The sequence below is a fragment of the Staurois parvus genome, unplaced genomic scaffold, assembly GCF_062004578.1.
Source record: "Staurois parvus isolate SC_StPar_1 unplaced genomic scaffold, SC_StPar_1.0 ptg000166l, whole genome shotgun sequence".
NCBI classification, from domain to species: domain Eukaryota; kingdom Metazoa; phylum Chordata; class Amphibia; order Anura; family Ranidae; genus Staurois; species Staurois parvus.
Window position 1 is genome coordinate 6,775,396 of NW_028317962.1, and position 18,301 is coordinate 6,793,696.

Consider the following 18,301-nt stretch of genomic DNA (forward strand, 5'->3'; position numbering starts at 1 on the left):
AGTGCTGTTAAGTGAGAATATATACAGTTAGGTCCATATATATTTGGACACAGGCACAATTTTCATTTTTTTCAGGTATTCACCAAAACATATTCAAGCCATAGTTGCATAATGGATATGGGCTGAAAGTGCACACTTTCAGATTTAATTTGAGGGTATGTACATCAAAATTGGAGGAAGGGTTTAGGAATTACAGCTCTTAAGATTAGCCACCCCCCCCCCCCTTTTTCAAGGGACCACAAGTAATTGGACAATTGAATCAAAAGCGGTTTCATGGCCAGGTGTGGGCTACTCTTTCGTTGTTTCTTCATCAATTAAGCAGGTAAAAGGTCTGGAGTTGATTTTAAGTGTGGTATTTGCATTTGAAATCTATTGCTGTGAATCTAAATCATGCTTTAAAAGGAGCTGTCCATGCAAGTGAAACAGACCATTGTAAGGCTTCGAAAACTAAACAAATCCATCAGAGTGATCGCAGAAACATTAGGCCAAATCAACAGTTTGGTACGTTCTGAGGAAAGAACGCATGGTGAGCTGAGCAACATAAAAAGGCATGGACGTCCACGTTAGACAACAGAGGTGGATGATTGCAGGATCCTCTCTATGGTAAAGTAAACCCATTCACAACATCCAGACAAGTGAAGGACACTCTCCAGGTGGTGGGCGTATCATTGTCAAAGTCTACAATCAAGAGAAGACCTCACCAGAGCAAATACAGAGGGTTCACCACCAGGTGTAAACCATTCACAAGTCTGAAAAATAGAAAAGCCAGATTAGACTTTGCCAAAATCATCTAAAAAGCCAGACCAGTTCTGGAAAAGCATTCTTTGGACGGATGAAACTAAGATTAATCTGTACCAGAATGACGGGCAGAAACAAGTGTGGAGAAGGCTTGGAACAGGTCATGATCCACAGTACACAACGTCATCTGTAAAACATGGTGGAGGCTGTTTGATGGCACAGGCATGCATGGCTTCCAGTGGCACTGGGTCATCGGTGTTTATTGGTGATGTGACAGAAGCAATCAGATGAATTCTGCAGTGTTTTTAGAGATATATTTTCAGCCCAGATTCAGCCAAATGCAGCAAAGTTGATTGGACGGCGCTTCACAGTACAGATGGACAATGATCCAAAACACACTGCAAAAGCAACCCAGGAGCTTTTGAAGGAAAAGAAGTGGAATTGTCTGCAATGGCCGAGTCAATCACCTGATCGCAACACAATTAAGCATGCATTTCACTTGTTGAAGGCAAAACTAAAGCCAGAAAGACCCATAAAGAACAACTGAAGAAAGCGGCAGTTAGAGCCTGGCAAAGCATCAGAAAGGAGGAAACCCAGTCTTTGGTAATGTCCATGGGTTCCAGACTTCAGGCAGTCATTGCTAGTAAAGGATTCTCAACACAAAATTAAAAACAAACATTTTATTTATGATTATATTCAATTGTCCAATTACTTTTGGTCCCTTTAAAAACGAGGGATGGCTACTTGTAAGAGCTGTAATTCCTAAACCCTTCATACAGTTTGGATGTACATACCCTCAAATTAAAATCTGAGAGTGTGCACTTTCAACCCATATTCATTACATAACTACAGCTTGAATATGTTTTGGTCAATACCTGAAAAAACTAAAATTGTGCCCGTGTGCAAATATATATGGACCTAACTGTAGATAAGCATCTTGGATGTTTACTGATGCTATGTATTCCCCTTGACCCAGAAAGGCAACAGTTAAGCTTGCAGATTCCATGCAATACTTTGCAATATGAAGATCGTTATTTAGGGACTTTTAGTCCAGGATAGAATGAATACCTCCATTGGGTTATGACTTTGTGAACAGGTGTAAATAGAATCCTCCCTGCAGTGTCATGTATTCTAACAGCAGGATTCCCCCGCGGTCAGAATAAACTAGTCAGCGTTGCAACTGTTTGGCTACATGCACTGATCAAGCAAAAATATACCAACAGTCTGTTAATGAAAAGTCTACTGATAGAACGACTTCTCATGAATGGGATCAGATATGCATGAATCGACATTTGGCCATTTCCTGGTGAACCTGTCCAATTTTGGTCCTTGTATGGACAGTTTTACTTGTTCATGTCGCTGGTATTCAGAGTCCAGGCTTCACTCGTCATGGTGGTCATAGCCCTGGAAGGAGCTTCAGGGTCTGTTTTCAATAGGGATAGACCAAGGCCCTGAAACTGTACAGCACCCTGAAGCTAACTACACACGTTGCACTAGATGCTGAGGTAAGCGCCCAAGCAGGATCCAGTATCTTATGCAATATTATAGGTCATCCTCACAGCGTGGAGTCTGGGTACAGCTCACAAGGTGTTACTGAGGTTGCACCTATCCAGATGCACTGCTTCTATTGTTGAATTAGAAGACAGTGAAGAGTTGATAGAAGAGTTCATTAAAGAATCAGAAGGAATAAACTGGCAAAGTAAATTATTTCTCTGTAAGGGAGAGGTGAATCATTAGGTGGTTTTGCGGAGTAGGGCAGAGATATAGGGATGTGCCCAGGCGGGTGTCAAGCAAAGCTTAAGCAGTGTCCAATCACCTGAGGGTACCAGCTTATAACACAGAGTCTATGAATATCCAGCTGTGCAAACATCATAAAGAAAAAAAACTAGATGAGAATGAGGGGTTACAGGTTTACTTAAGATGTAGACACCAATGACAACCACAAGTGCAATTTGTAAAGTACTGAAAAATCGGTCAGCTTGCCGGCTTTAGGTAAGGTAACTTAAGGTGTCAGTCAGATATTGTTTATGGGATTAGATACCTCTAAACCAATAAGCAACAGCATGCTTGTTTAACAGCTTTTATTGCTCTATAGGTATAGATGTGCAGTGAATAAAGGCACCAAGTTTCTTAAACAATATAGTATTGCGTGCCCTGTGGCCACATAGGCAGACAGCAATAAATGCAGTAGCCAGCATCACATTGCATATGATGCCATGTACCACAGAAAATAACCAAGTAGGTACAGGAGCAATCAAAAAAATCTGACACCATACCGTACTATGCATGACACGAGATACCTCAAAAGCTTTCACACAAAAAATTTACAATCACAAAAATTACAGGCAAATCAACATTGTATTACACTTCAGAAGATTACAAGATAACAGCTGTGGGCAGAAACTTATATTAAGGGTTCTGTGTATTTTCCATTATTTACCACATGCATTAACAGCAAGACTTTCTAACACCCTGGAAGCACAAAAAGTTTACTTGGATTTCCCAAAAAAAGCAACTGGTTGGAGACAATTTTTTTAGCTCTTGAAGCGGTACCTGAATCATGCAGTAGCTCCGCGCCTCGCTCACCTGCTGCTGATCAGTCCCCTTCTTGCTGTGGTTCTGGATGTAATCCACCAGCCCATGAACAACAGTCTTCACGGCCACAAGACCGTTCTCTAGCTGTTCCCATGTTGGAGGTGGAGCATCTGGTAAAGAATAAACAAAACTCTCTAAATATCAAGATAAAGCTCGAAAATCACATTTTTACACACTAATCCCAGGAATTTATAGCATTATGATAAAAGAGTATTTCCCCGCATACTTCACCGAGTTTGATTTCTTTAAATATTAAAGTAAAACTCCAGCCAAAAACAAGATAAAATAAAAAAACTTGTTAAAAAGGTAAAACAAAAACCAGCATCATTCAACTGGCTTCCTCTAAGCCCATATCATCCTGGACCCACACCTGCCTGTAACTGGACAATGAAAAGGAGAAAAAGCACAGTGATGATCATGTTGTCTCATTGTCACTCTGCTTTCTCTTGTCAGCATACAAACTGACTTACTCCTTGTACGGTTTTCTTCTTCTTACACTCCAGCTCTATTATACAGACTGCAAGAGGCTAACGCAGGGCAAGTTCAGTTGCTTACACAGCTTGTATTTGAAAAAATGCATTTAGGCCACGTTCACACCACACATGCAGATAAACTGATGGAAACTGATGCAGATTTCACTTGAAGAGACCTCAGTTTACATAGGTTTTCAAGCGAGCTTCAATGAGTTTTATATGTGTTGCGGATTCCTTATGCAAAAAAAATCTGCATGTGATACTAGTGTTGTGGTGTGAACAGGACACAGAGAACAACTGATTTCGTGGTGCCTTTGCAGAACGCATGCAGAAAAACTGAGGTCTCCGAACACTGGTGTGAATGAGGCCTTAATGATTACAGAACTGCATTCATTTGTATATCTGTCTTGAGTGCACCTTATCTGGTGTAAGGAGAGTAAGGTTAAGTACTCATAAATGAAGTAAGGTAAGTACAGTAGGTGCTGTTAAAAACAGCCTACAAACAGCTACCTGAATAAAACTGTAGTATGACAAATTTGGCAGTACACAACAATGTTGCTAAGTAAAAGCAGTCGCAGTCACCAGCAACAGTGATTTGTGCTCGTCAGCTGCATAACATCCAGCTAACAACAAACTCCTTCATTATAAATAATTGAAGAAGTTACTAAAAATTTATTAGGTGGTTTCCAAGCAGTAAAGGTGCCTACAGAACTTAAAAAGAATGCCGATCCCACCATTTACCGTGTATGGTAAAACTTAGTATGTTTGTAGGCACCTCCACAACCATGGCTGAGCCTGCTCAGGGAATAGCTGATTTGCCACGATTGACTTTCCGAGCCACTTACTATTTGTTTAATAGCTATAAGTAAGGCTATTACAATCAAACGCAAACTAAACTAAACCATTTGTCATGAATGCATATTTTCATCATGTGCACAGCTTAAATTCAAGATTTCTGTCAGGTTTACAGACGCTTACCGGGGCTTGGATCTATATTTGCCAGCAGCTCTAGATGGGGACGTAATCTGTTGAGATTAGCAGGGTCTCCAGTCCTCTGCAGAGCAATGGTCAGTTCCTGGACACTCTGAGCAAACGAGGCCGGGGTCTGCAACTTAACAAAACCTTTCTTGTAATAAATGAACTAGCTTGACTTTCAAACTATCACATTAGAAGAATATACTAAGGGTAGGAACACAGAACTAAAGGTTAGGGAATAAAGATGGGGTGCAACCATTATGCAAGGTATGTTGTAGAAAACAGAAAACACATAGGGACAACAAGACAAGCAGACAAAAAACTAAATGGCTGGAGCAGGAATGAGGCGGTTACCTTGTCAATTATAGATTGCATATGGGATTTGTGAGACTGATCCCCATACAAAAGAGAGGACCATTGATCAGGAGCAATGCGCAGGCCAGCCTCCATAGCGATCTGCACAATCTGAGAATCATGCTCTCTGCGCAGTGCTTCATAAGTGCGAAACTCCTCCTTTAACTGCATCAGGGAGGAATCTTCATCACGCTTTGTCACCTGAAATTGTAAAATACTCTATGTTAAGTTTTGCACAGTTATACGTAAACTGTTTTTGCCTGATTTTACTGCACACTGAGGGCTCCCAACAGCAACTTCCCCACTCATACAGCAATTATATGTCTTCATACTTTTTTTAAAAATTTCACCTCTGTATGCATTTACCTGGCTAATCCCAAGGCCTAAGGCCTATGTCCCAAGCTGGCCAAAACATAACATTTCCTTAAAGTGGTTCTAAAGGTAGAAGGGTTTTTACCTGAATGCATTCTATGTTTTCAGGTAAAAACCTTCTGCAGGATTCTCCCCCCAGCATCCCCTAAATACTTACCTGAGCCTGATCTCGATCCAACAATGTGCAATAGAGCAGTGTCTCTCCCATTGGTTCAGACACAGCAGCAGGAGCCACTGACTCCCACTGCTGTCAATCGCAGCCAGTGAGGGAGCGGCGGGCAGGGCCAAGCCACGGTCTGTGTGTCTTATGGAGGATCAGGACTGCTCTGTGAAAAACCATTGCACAGAGCAGGTGAGTATGACATGTTTGTTAATTTAAAATAAAAAAAACCCACTCCTTTTACAATCAATTTAACTAAATGATGAGGCTGCGGTGAAAGCTGTACCATAGTGTATGTAGTTGGGGTGAGTGCTTCTCAGTCATTCAGCGAAGTCTAGTATCGTTATCACTGAATACAAGGTTTCCTCTGAATGGCTGAAATGGAGATCATGGCATCATTAGTCTGCCTCTGGAAATTATGTGAACCCATTCACAGTTATGCATGTGTGTTACTATGTGTGCTAAAATGCATGCGCATAGGTGTGAATGTGCCCTTACACTTTTTCCATTTTACAATTATGCTTCCATTTTGGAGAAGGTAGTAAATTTGATCTCCTAAACCATGCAATTAATATAAACCTGGTTTATCAATAGGGTGCCACAGTCACAACTTACATTATGTCCACAACCACTAAACCTGCCATCCAAAGTCTTGGCCAGATGCAGGTACCCTCCCCGCACATCCATTAAAATGGACTTATGAAGCACAAATTAGCAGCCTAGGTTCACTATGGTTGCCAAATCTTCACATTTTAGCCTATTTCTCTAAGAAAATGACTTTGCATGGACAAGAAAGATCAGTCTATATTTTAAATTTTGGAAAGGTCAGTGTTATACAGCAAATGACAATTATAACTTATTCATGTTGCTTAGAATGCCAGAATCCTAAGGTGTTCGAAAACTAAAACTTTATACCTTAAAGCAAGAGGCTCTGTACAACAACTGGACAACATGCCCAATGCTAGTTTTCGAGGCTTGAGGAAAGCGCGGTTCCAGTCTTTGAACCACAAACAAAACCAGGACCTTCCGGGACAGCGCAGATCCATCTTCCAGGGCCAGGAGGACAAGCTTGAGGGCTTCTTCCTGCATGGCTGCAACAAAGATGGTTCATTACAAAATTACAGAGCAATTCCAGGAAACAAGTGAAAGTAAACAGTGAGCTACTAATAAAATCCAGCAAATGCTGCAACTATGCTATAATCAAGAGTTCACTCAATTTACATTAAATTGATTTTTCTGCAGTTTACTGCAGCAAGAACCCAGAAAGTAACTCACATAGTCGCTTAAAATACTGAATGCAGATTTCATTTGGTTGGCTTTCTGTGAGAAACATTTACGAAAATAAGGCCTTTAAGCCTACAAGTCCAGCAATGTAGAACTTGTACATCGGCTGTAAATTGCAGGACATTGGTTTGGAAATGCAGATAAAATAAAATTTGAAGCTATGTTCTAGCATACCTGGACCGAGGAACTGACAGCCACGGGCACGAACTGCTGCCCAGAGGTTGGAGGAAAGTTGCTGGGGGTTCTGATGTTGCAGTATAAGCTCAGTGACCGTTCTCTCACCCAGTGAACGAGCTGCTCGCATTGCTCGAATACGTCCCTCTTCTTCCACCAGTTGACAATGAACAAGAGTCACCAGTTTCCTCTGCATGGGGCGGCTTAGCACACTTTGGGTGGTGCTATTTAGACCAACACCTGGAGAAGGGAAAAGGTCAAAATAGTGGTAAAAAAACTTTTTTTGGTTTTTTTTTTTTTTTTTTTTTTTAAATGACCCCTTTGACAGCTACTGGTCCGAATAGGAAAAAAAATATTAACACCACACCAGAATCTCTCACACAAGATAATTTATTGCAGTAGATTTTCCAACTCTAAACTGGCTCCTCTATTTTAACCCCTTATGAGCCATTAGATCAGCCACTGAGAACTTATGACTGATAAGGCTTAGAAGTGGTGAATTCTCTGTTAAAGTTGCTATTATCCTGAACTAAGAAAAATTAAGGAAAGGGCTGCAGATGACATTTTCAGTTTTGGAGGCTAAATGGGTCTCATGATGCAATAGTCACTATCTAATAAAACTGTAAGAGACTGTTGGGCAATTGTTAAAGGACAGGTAGTGAGAGATTATGGAGGTTGCCTTTATTGCTCCTCTGAAAGTACTAGTTGCCCAGATGTTATGCTGATCCAGGGGAAACTAATACTTTTTGTAAGGCACATACCTATAAAAAATATGCAGATCAGGAGTTCTGAGGAAAATCAACTTTTCAGGTCAGTGACTCAGGTAATAAAGCCAGGGAGAATGTTGCCAGAACACAGCGGGGTTATAATGAAGGATCACATAGTTAAAGCAAGGAAACGTTTCGGAGTCTCGCAAGACCCCTTCATTAGAAGTGATTTTAAAAAAAATTGTAACAGCTAGCAGGGGGAGAAGATCCCCTACTAGCTGTTACAATGGGGGGGGGGGGGGGGGGGGGGGGCACATGGACTGGTCCTACAGTAATGTATTACACCCTGAATATGGGTGTAAAATGTTACAGAAGGTGAACTTATCCTTTAAGTGAGGATTCTCAACTTCCTTAGTAAATCAGACTCAATATGTCTCTTCTGCACTATAACCTCCTCTTGTACCTCACAGCAATTTTACTCCTAAAAATATGGTTCAGTGTACAATCTCAGCATGCTTTAGGTGCCAAAGTGAAATAAAGCATTCTCCAATTGGAAGAGGTGGAGAGTGTGACAGCAGCTCCCCACCTCTCCACCTTGTCCAGAGAATGCTTTGCATCCATTCAGAAAATGCAAAGCATTCGTTGAATGGCGTCCATGCTGAGCGGACAACCTCCTGTGTTCACCAAGCATAACACCAGCCACTTAGAGCAGGGCCTGGAAGCAAGTGGAGATCACTGGAGCAGTAGTGTGATTTCCAGCCTTCATGGGCATCATCACACATACACACATACATATATACATACATAGTTACTGTTCATTGGTCCAAGCTGGAACAACGTAACTATGTATAAAATATCCATACCTGCTATTCATCTTTAACCCATAGTAAGCTGGCACATTTTAGAAATTTAATTGGTCAGTCTTGCTACTGGTAATCTATTGCATAAGATTTGTAATTAAATGTGTGACATAATTTGAAGGAATGCAGTTCAGATATTAAAAATCATCTGTGTTGTAATAGTCTATCACCACTTTCTGTCTCCACTGCAGCATTATAAACACTATTTGTGCCTGTGGGAGTCATGACATTCTACTGCGCAAAATAATATTCTGCCCAGATCACAGAAATACATTTAAAAAATGGTTTTATCAGCAGAGCACACAGGAAAAGTCCTTTGACAATTTAAGGGGACATGTCACCATTATTGCAGCCATATATATGGAGACCCTGAACAGCACTTTAGCAACTAACTTTTCACCTGACCCCTTTTGGTTAGCGTAGAAAAAAATGTTTGGTTAGCATATATTTTTCTCATGCAATTGTATTTCTGCATTGTCCAAAAATATACACAGAGCCTTAGGTAAACTTTCTGGCATCTAGTATACTACGCTTCAGTTTACAGCAGAAGGTCCTTGATCTTTGGTGATATACTGGCCATATATGTAAGGTTAGGGAGCAACATCTTCTGTATTACAAACACTGAGACAGGATTTCCCACTTAGCACCCAGCCTAAATAAATTACTGCCACCGCTTAACTCAACATACAGTGGATATAAAAAGTCTACACACCCCTGCTAAAATGTCAGGTTTCTCTGATGTTTAAAAATGAGTCAAAGATAAATTATTTCAGAACTTTTTCCACCTTTAATGTAACCTATAAACTGTACAACTCAATTGAACAACAAAATTAAATCTTTTAGGTGGAGGGAAGTAAAAATAAACTAAAATAATATGGTTGAATAAGTTTGCACACCCTTAAACTAATACTTTGTTGAAGCATCTTTTGACTTTATTCCAGCACTCAGTCTTTTTGGGTATGAGTCTATCAGCATGGTACATCTTGACTTGGCAATATTTGCCCACTCTTCCTTGCAAAAACACTCCAAATTTGTCAGATTGTGAGGGCATCTCCTGTGCACAGCCCTCTTCAGATCACCCCACAGATTTTTGATCGGATTCAGGTCTGGGCTCTGGCTGAGCCATTCCAAAACCTTAATATTCTTCTGGTGAAGCCATTCCTTTTCCCGATTTGGGCGTATGCTTTGAGTCGCTGTCATGCTGAAAGATGTTCAGCTTTCTAGCAAAAGCCTGAAGGTTTTGTGCCAATATTGACTGGTATTTGGAATGGTTCATAATTCCTTCTACCTTGACAAAGGCCCCAGTTCCAGCTGAAGAAAAACAGCCCCAAAACATGATGCTGCCACCACCATGCTTCAATGTGGGTATGGTGTTCTTTTGGTGATGTGCAGTGTTTTTGTGCCAAACACATCTTTTGGCATTATGGCCAAAAAGTTCAGCCTTGGTTTCATCAGACCATAACACATTTTCCCACATGCTTTTGGGAGACTTCAGATGTGTTTTTGCTAAATTTAGCCAGGCTTGGATGTTTTTATGCATAAGAGAAGGCTTCCGTCTTGCCACTCTACCCCATAGCCCAAACATGAAGAATACGGGAGATTGTTGTCACATGTACTACAATGCAAGTGCTTGCCAGATATTCCTGCAGCTCTTAGCCTCCCAGACCAGTTTTCTTCTCGTCTTTCCATCAATTTTAGAGGGACGTCCAGTTCTTGGTAATGTCACTGTTGCGCCATATTTTCTGCACTTGATGTCTGTCTTCACTGTGTTCCATGGTATATCTAATGCCTTGGAAATTCTTTTGTACCCTTCTCCTGACTGATACCTTTTAACATAAGATCCCTCTGATGCTTTGGAAGCTCTCTGTGCACCATGGCCAAGACCAAGAAAATGTCAGGAAAGACCTACTAGAACAGATGAACTTTATTTGGGGTTAATCAGAGGCACTTTAAATGATGGCAGGTGTGTACCGACTCCTATTTAACATGATTTTGAATGCGATCGCTTAATTCTGAACACAGCTACATCCCCAGTTATGAGTGTGTGCACACTTATGCGACCACATTATTTTTGTTTTTTTTAGATTTGTTTTTCAATTGAGTTGTACAGTTTATAGATCACACTAAAGTTGTAAAAAGTTCTGAAATGATTTATCTCATTTTTTTACATCATAGAAACCTGACATTTTAACAGGGGTGTGTAGACTTTTTATATCCACTGTATAACGAGCAAATTTATGCAAGAGACAGCATTAACTTTACTAAAGCGCTTAAAATGTATAAAGTTGACAAATAAATTTTTCTTCAACAAAAGTTTCACTTTAATGTAGAAAAGAACATAAAAGCATGTAACAAGCCTGAGAACAGGCCCTTGCCTGCAACAGCACTTGTTCTGAAAAATTCAATATGCAAAAAAAAAAGTAATTCCTCATAGACTTCATTCTTGTTAGAGAGGTTCTGTTAGCAGTAGAAAAATCAGAAGTGGGCGACAAAAGGAGTGTGAACAGAAACAGAGAAATTCTTTACAACCTAATTTACAAGTTTGCTGTGATAAAAATCACATCAAAACTAATTTTAGTTCCTTGCAAGACTCTTTTAAAGCATCATGGTTACACAGTTCTCAAAATAGTCCTTAGGGAGATGCACACAAATCTGTGAGATGTGAGAAGTGTAAATTCTCATCATTACTCTTCTTCTAAGCGAAGAGTAACGCAAAGCTTTCAAATCTATATCTTGCTGATGTACTCATCCTGTAAGATCCTATCAGTGTTTCAGGACACTACTGAAAAAAAGTATGCCAAGATATAACCTCTTCTAGAGACCAGAGTTAAGCTGGTCATACATTATACAATTTTCTTGCTCAATTTCCTTTAGATTTACCTTCACAAGTATATAGTGAAAGGGCCTGCCTGATTGCATACAAATTTTTAGCGGTTAGGTTTGACCTCATATTATGTGGTTTTTGTTAATATAAAGGAAAATTGTATAATGAATGGTTAGTCTTAGTTTGCTGTACTGTATGGAATATGCTATTACTACCTCAGACTTCATTGCAAAAACTACTGTCAATAGCAATCCTATGTGAACGCTTATCTAAGCATGCCAGTAGCACTGGCAAGTCTGGGAAGAACTGCTACAAACTCGCACAGAACCCTTTTCGTAATGGCACTCAAAACGTAATGCGTGTGGATCGCATCTGTGTCAACCACCTCAATAGGAACACACAATATCTAGCCTATCATGCAAATCTGTGAGTTTGAAAACAAATCCAGAATCACATATATGTGAACCAGGGCGGCTCCATTTACACCTGGACGTTTTGGGATCATGGCAGAATTGCTGTGATCACAAAACACAGGTTCAGGTGCAATTATTTTCAATGGCACCTAAAAAGTGGTGCGATTTTTGCTGTGATTGCCGCAAGGTATTGTGTGAAGCTCGTCGCCAAAAAGTTGCTTTGACCCAGATGCTGACAACCCAACTCTACACTAAAAAAAAAAACAAAAAAAAACTCATAACTTTTATGCTGGCTCCTAGATTGAAAGCAAATTTGTCAAGCCCTGCATTCTACAATTTAGGAACAATTTGCTTCTAGATTTACCAAAACCATACTATATGAGGTCAAACCTGAACACTTTCCATTTCTATACAATCGGGCAGGCCCTGGCACTACATGATTGAAGGTAAATCTCAAGGAAATTGAAGAAAATTGTATAGTGCATGGCCAGCTTAAGTCAATCATCCCATGATCAACTCCAGCCACATAAAAAGCAAAGCTTTCATACAGCATCTAGACAGACGTGTGGTCTCCTGGCTTTAATTCCGCACTGCATGACTCTCCTCTTTGTGCACATTAGTACCCTCCTCACAACCATGGGACACTATTCTAGAGGCGAGCAAATGGTATACGTTACTGGATGAACATGACATATAAAATTAGAAAAGGGTATTTTCAGGGTTGTGCACTTACAAAGGACAAGATTTTTAACCACTTCCAGCCCTTAGGATGTACCTGTACCTCCTCGGGTAGAAGCGGTTAATCCCAGTTTCATGGCTGCAGCTGGGGCCATGAACCTGGTATCTACAGCCCCCCTTGATCACTTTAACGGGGCTCTGAAGGGCAGCTCCTCCTGCTGCCGATCCCAGGCTCTTCCATTTCATTGGAGAACTTAGGACCGCTACACACTGTCGAGCTGGCTGCAGAAAGAGGACAGGAAGGAACATACATTACTCTCCCTCCTCAGTTACGAATGAAGCTGGAAGCAACCAGGATTTTGTCACTTCCAGTTTGATCGGCTGCTTTGGAGGGCAGAGAAGAGATCTGGGGTCTCTATAGGTATGACCTGTCACCGCCCCAGTTATAGCAAGGGATTATTTTAATCCCTTGTGATAGCAATAAAGTTGAATTAAAAAAAAAAAAAAAAAAGCAAAAAAAAAATAAAATAAAATCATTTTAAAGTGGCTCCTTCTCCCCATGCTCACGAGGTCCCACATGAATATGCAAACAGTAATTGCATTGCACATGTGGGAGCAATAATTCTAGCACCAGAGCTCACGGTTAACTCAAAATTGGTTACCTTTAAAGGCTTTTAAAGCATTGCCTATGGACATTTTTAAGTATCATAGTTTGTTGCCATTTCACGAGCGTACAAAATTCTACATCTTGACATGCTTGGTATCCATTTACTTGCATCATCTTTTGTATGTAACAAAAAATGTAAACACTAAAATCCTATATTCCTATGTTATCAGAAAAGGGAAAATGGAAACTTTAATTTTCTTGGAAACCCTGGAGTATGTAAATGATTTGAGAACAGGGGGTTTGTGAATATTTTACCAGAAATCATGCAGTTTGGTAAAGCAAAGTGAAACAAAATTTAAAGCAATTTCGGGCAGAATGTGTTCACCTGCCTATCTAAAGGGTTAAGGCTAATTTTGATGTCAACAGGGTGCCTTTAAAGTGAACACATCATGTCCTTCATAGTAATGATTACTGGTAAAGTTCAAAAAGAAATATGCTTGTTACACCTTCAATTTATCTTCAAATCTGTTTCCCTGTGCAAGGTAGAGACCCTGGACTCTAGAGCCGGGCTGTATACACGGGCTTTGCATCTTTGAAAGTCAAAATTAAGCCTAACACTTAAATGCCAAAACTCTACACGCTGTTCTAGCCCTTTACGGGAGTGCAGGTTGATCTTGGCTTCTACAAAAGTCAAGATCTAGGTAGCCAGGGTGCTCCACAAGCCAGAGGGGAACTGAACCCAAGCCCAGCTGTGGTGCCTGGATTTTAACAGCATTTTGCTAGACAAAGCAGGTTCAGTTTACCAATCATTTGTAGTGAACCCTTCCTTCATTACAGCATCCCACCTCTCAGCAACGTGTTTTCAACTTTTCTTGCTCCAATCAGTTGCATAAGCAAATGAAAAGTTCAATTCAATTATATATTTTATCAAGAGTAATCTTACCCCTTGCAGTGCTGAGGGGCTTCAGGTAAAGTGCCAGCTCTTCAACACACTTTCTGGCCTCCTCATAGTGTTTGGTGTCTTCAGCCCCACTGCACAAAGTGATAGGCTGCTGCTCAGGTACCTGCAGGGGAAGCACAAGTAAACAAACAGATAAGAAGTCGAAGGTATATGCAAATACAAAATAAAAGCCCACCTTATGACTCTTACGAATTATCCTTGGCTTCTGTGGGTAAAACACAGAACCTTTTCTTAAAAATCTCTTATTAAAAGGACAACTTTCTCTTCCGATCGCCTACACGATCCCAGAAGAAGTGGGAATGGGTACCTGTTAATTATGGGTACTCGCTCTCCAAAGGTGCCAATAGTTTAAGGACTGGTCCCCCGCTCCCCATTAAGTGGAACTTGCCCTTTTGGGTAGAGCTCCGCTTTAAATACACACTAGAGCAGCAATGGGCAAACTACGGCCCGGCGGACCTTTTAATCCGGCCCGCGGAGCTAGGCTCCCGCTAGGCTCCTCTCACAGTCCGCCCTAAAGACCGGTGTAGCCTGAAAATCTGTCTCCTATGAGGATCTGTCCCCCTCGACGTATCTGCGCATGTGCCAGAGATCGCCGATCGGCTACTAATGCCTGAAACTGGCACATGCGCAGATACGTCGAGGGGGACAGATCCTCATAGGAGACAGATTTTCGTGCTACACCGGAGCGGCGCGGGAATACGGCGAGAGGAACGCGCGGAGCAAAGGTAAGTGAATTGACACAGGGGGGACTTGGGGACTTAATATGGGGAATGAATTAATAGGGGGGGTGAATTACTATTTTGGGGATGAATTACTATGGGGGATGAATTACTATATGGGGGATGAATTACTATAGGGGGGATGAATTACTATGGGGGGGATGAATTACTATGGGGAATGAATTACTATATGGGGGGATGAATTACTATATGGGGGGATGAATTACTATATGGGGGATGAATTACTATATGGGGGATTAATTACTATATGGGGGATGAATTACTATATGGGGGATGAATTACTATATGGGGGATGAATTACTATAGGGGGGATGAATTACTATGGGGGATGAATTACTATGGGGGATGAATTACTATGGGGAATGAATTACTATGGGGAATGAATTACTATAGGGGGGATGAATTACTATAGGGGGGATGAATTACTATAGGGGGGATGAATTACTATATGGGGGATGAATTACTATATGGGGGATGAATTACTATATGGGGGATGAATTACTATATGGGGGATGAATTACTATAGGGGGGATGAATTACTATAGGGGGGATGAATTACTATAGGGGGGATGAATTACTATATGGGGGATGAATTACTATGGGGGATGAATTACTATATGGGGGATAAATTACAATATGGGGGATGAATTACAATATGGGGGATTAATTACTATGCTTACTATGGGGGAATATTACTATACTTACTATGGATGACACATACACATCATTCATCTACTCTTGGTCCGGCCCCCGAGTCCAATATATGAACCCATTGCGGCCCTCAAGTCAAAACGTTTGCCCACCCCTGCACTAGAGTCTTTCAACCCAAAGGTGAGCAAAATAGGGCTTTAAAATAAACACATGCAGTAAGTAAAACTTGAACGCTTCCAATGCCCCCTCAATCTACTAAAAACAAAATTTATTTTGACTTGCCTGTAAAATCCATATCTTGCAGTATAGTACAGGACAGAGGCCATTGGTGACTGGACACTGGCAAACATTTGGACACGCCCCCACTGGGCGTACTGACATTGTTCCACCCCACTTTGTGAGTTTACCTATTTTTTCATTTTTGCATAGTAAACACAGGAACAGAAGAGAGGGGTGTCCTTTCTATACTTCAAGATATGGGATTTAGAGATTAGTCAAAAGTCCTTTTATCTTAATAATGTAGTAATGGACACAGGCTGGATATTCACAGACCCTGGGACGTCCCCAAGCATTGAATCAAAAGTGTGGGCAACAAGGCAAACAGGAACATGCCGGTGAGCCCAACAAAAAAAAATATTCAATTCTGAGTGCCATTGAAAGAACATTGCAGCCAAAAACTGCATCTGCAGAGGCCTGGACATACACTTGGAAGAAATTGGAGATTGTATAAACTGAATACCAGGTGGCTGCTTACAAACCTGAGCAACAGGAGGCTGATGTCAGAATACATATAAAACCACCACCAATTTGGTAAAGTGAGCAAGTATGGATACTGGCGACAAGCTCTAGCATGGAGTTGTCATATCTACCTGACTTGGAAGCAGGTTGCCCCTGTTGGTAAGACAAAAAGAGTTTTTGTTGTAGAGGCTGTGGCTTTTGGATAGACAAACAGCTTTGACTATGTTCAGAAAATAGAGGGCAACTTCCTTGAGATACTTAGGAGCAGCGCACCAGGAAGGAAGTACAAGGGTTTTGATCGCAAGAACACTTCATTCACATGAACTAGGAAGGAATCTTTACAAGAGCTGGACATTTACTCTGAAGCATGTCTGACAGCCGTAATAGCCAATAAGAAAGACACTTTGCAGGAGAGGATGCTGTAATGGGGATCTGATCCATGAGACACTCTGAATAAAAGGTTTTTACAAGTGAGAGTGAAGCCAAATGTTTTTGAAAAAAATATGGACAAGGCTGCAACCTGTCCCTTAGGATTACTTAGAGCCAAGTTTTGATCAAGTCCCAACTGAAAGAAAGCAATAATGCGGAGTACCGAGTAATCTCTGTAGATTTTTCTTGAATTGGCTTTTCTGGTGTTGAGTAATGTGAAAAATGTCTTTTCACCCTTACGTTAAACAGCCAAGTCATTAAAGCCAGACAATGAAAACCAGGATGGTACAAGGGGCCTAGAGACAGCAGGTTCTGGCCTGTTTGGAAGAGGCTATGGGTCATCTCCTAAAGGTCTGAATATGTTCTCCTGGGCCAAAGAATCACTGGTTTCTTCTCTTGCTATATTTTGCGGTTGAGGAAGAATTCACACTGGAGTGAAGCTATATTAAACTGAACAAACTCCATGGAATTACCAGAGCATACAATGCCAATTGCTTGGTTCTGGCTACAAACATAGGTAACTTGTTGAAACTGAGGCAAGGATGTCCACATATGGAGTTTCCAGTTGTTCCATAGGGAATTGAAGATTTTGTGATTAAGGGGCCATTCCTCTTGGTGCATGAGGATAGCAAATCTGCCTTCCAACTGCCCACTACCAGGATCTAAACAGTGGAGATTGCTGGGAAGTGGTTTTCTGCCCAGGAGATGATCAGAATTGCTTTCTTAAAGGCTGCCTGATTGCTGGAAAGCCCCGATGTCTGACTGCACTCTATCTGGGTATCCCTGGAGAACAGGGGTCCAATGGTGCAGAGCCACTTAATTGCTTTCCTAATTTGGAGTACTGTATTGACGATGGTGTACACTCAAATCCTTAATCTTTTAACTCTGAGGCATGTCCACCAGATCGGCTACACATCCCTTGGATCCAAGCATCCCCAAAAACAGGTGGTGGGATAAGAGGGTAGGAATTTAGCAATTCTGGTAGGGGTATAGTAACATTGCAACAAGACTTTATGGGAATTTTTCAAAGCTAACACTATGTAAACATTTAAATAAACCGTGTTTCCACTGTGAACAGAATAATGGAGCTTGATCATGTAAGTTACCCAAGATAGAGGAATATAGCAAAAAACAATAGGCCCCGAGTCATTGGAGAATAGTTGCATTTGGACTCAAATGCAGTGAGAGTCTTGCACCAGTCATATTTTGTTTCGTTAATGATTCCAAGTGGTGGTAATGAAACGTTTGTTATATTGTTGGATTCTGTAAGTTGCTGGAACGTGCAAACTCCACAAGCAACTAATAGGGAACATATAGTAGTGAAGACTCATGTGTACCATCATCAGTAGCTCCAAGGGCTCTCAGACCAGGGGGGAAAAAAGAGGGCTATTGAAAATCTGTAAAAGTGGGAGATGTAGAAATATCAGGCATGCCGAATATGTAACAGAATACCAAACAGCAAGAGTGTGAGCCAGTGTGAGGGGAGTGATGCGGTGCTCTGTGTTTTGAGGCCATAGAAGCCCCTGAAGAGGGAGGTTTTGGAGATTTATGCTGTGGGAGGAGGGATC

At 41.1% G+C, this 18,301-nt stretch overlaps 1 protein-coding gene across 1 annotated transcript in view; it reads right to left on the bottom strand.

The window, feature by feature from the left end:
* The window catches only part of RC3H1 (ring finger and CCCH-type domains 1), a 126,929-nt gene that overhangs the window by 40,652 nt on the left and 67,976 nt on the right, over positions 1-18,301 (bottom strand). Inside the window, exons 3-8 of the mRNA XM_089676344.1 lie at positions 14,158-14,278; positions 7,126-7,365; positions 6,583-6,758; positions 5,136-5,336; positions 4,785-4,917; positions 3,292-3,443 (exon numbers count right to left, since the gene is read on the bottom strand). Coding sequence (XP_089532470.1) covers positions 3,292-3,443; positions 4,785-4,917; positions 5,136-5,336; positions 6,583-6,758; positions 7,126-7,365; positions 14,158-14,278 — 1,023 coding nt within the window. The remainder of the gene's footprint in view (positions 1-3,291; positions 3,444-4,784; positions 4,918-5,135; positions 5,337-6,582; positions 6,759-7,125; positions 7,366-14,157; positions 14,279-18,301) is intronic.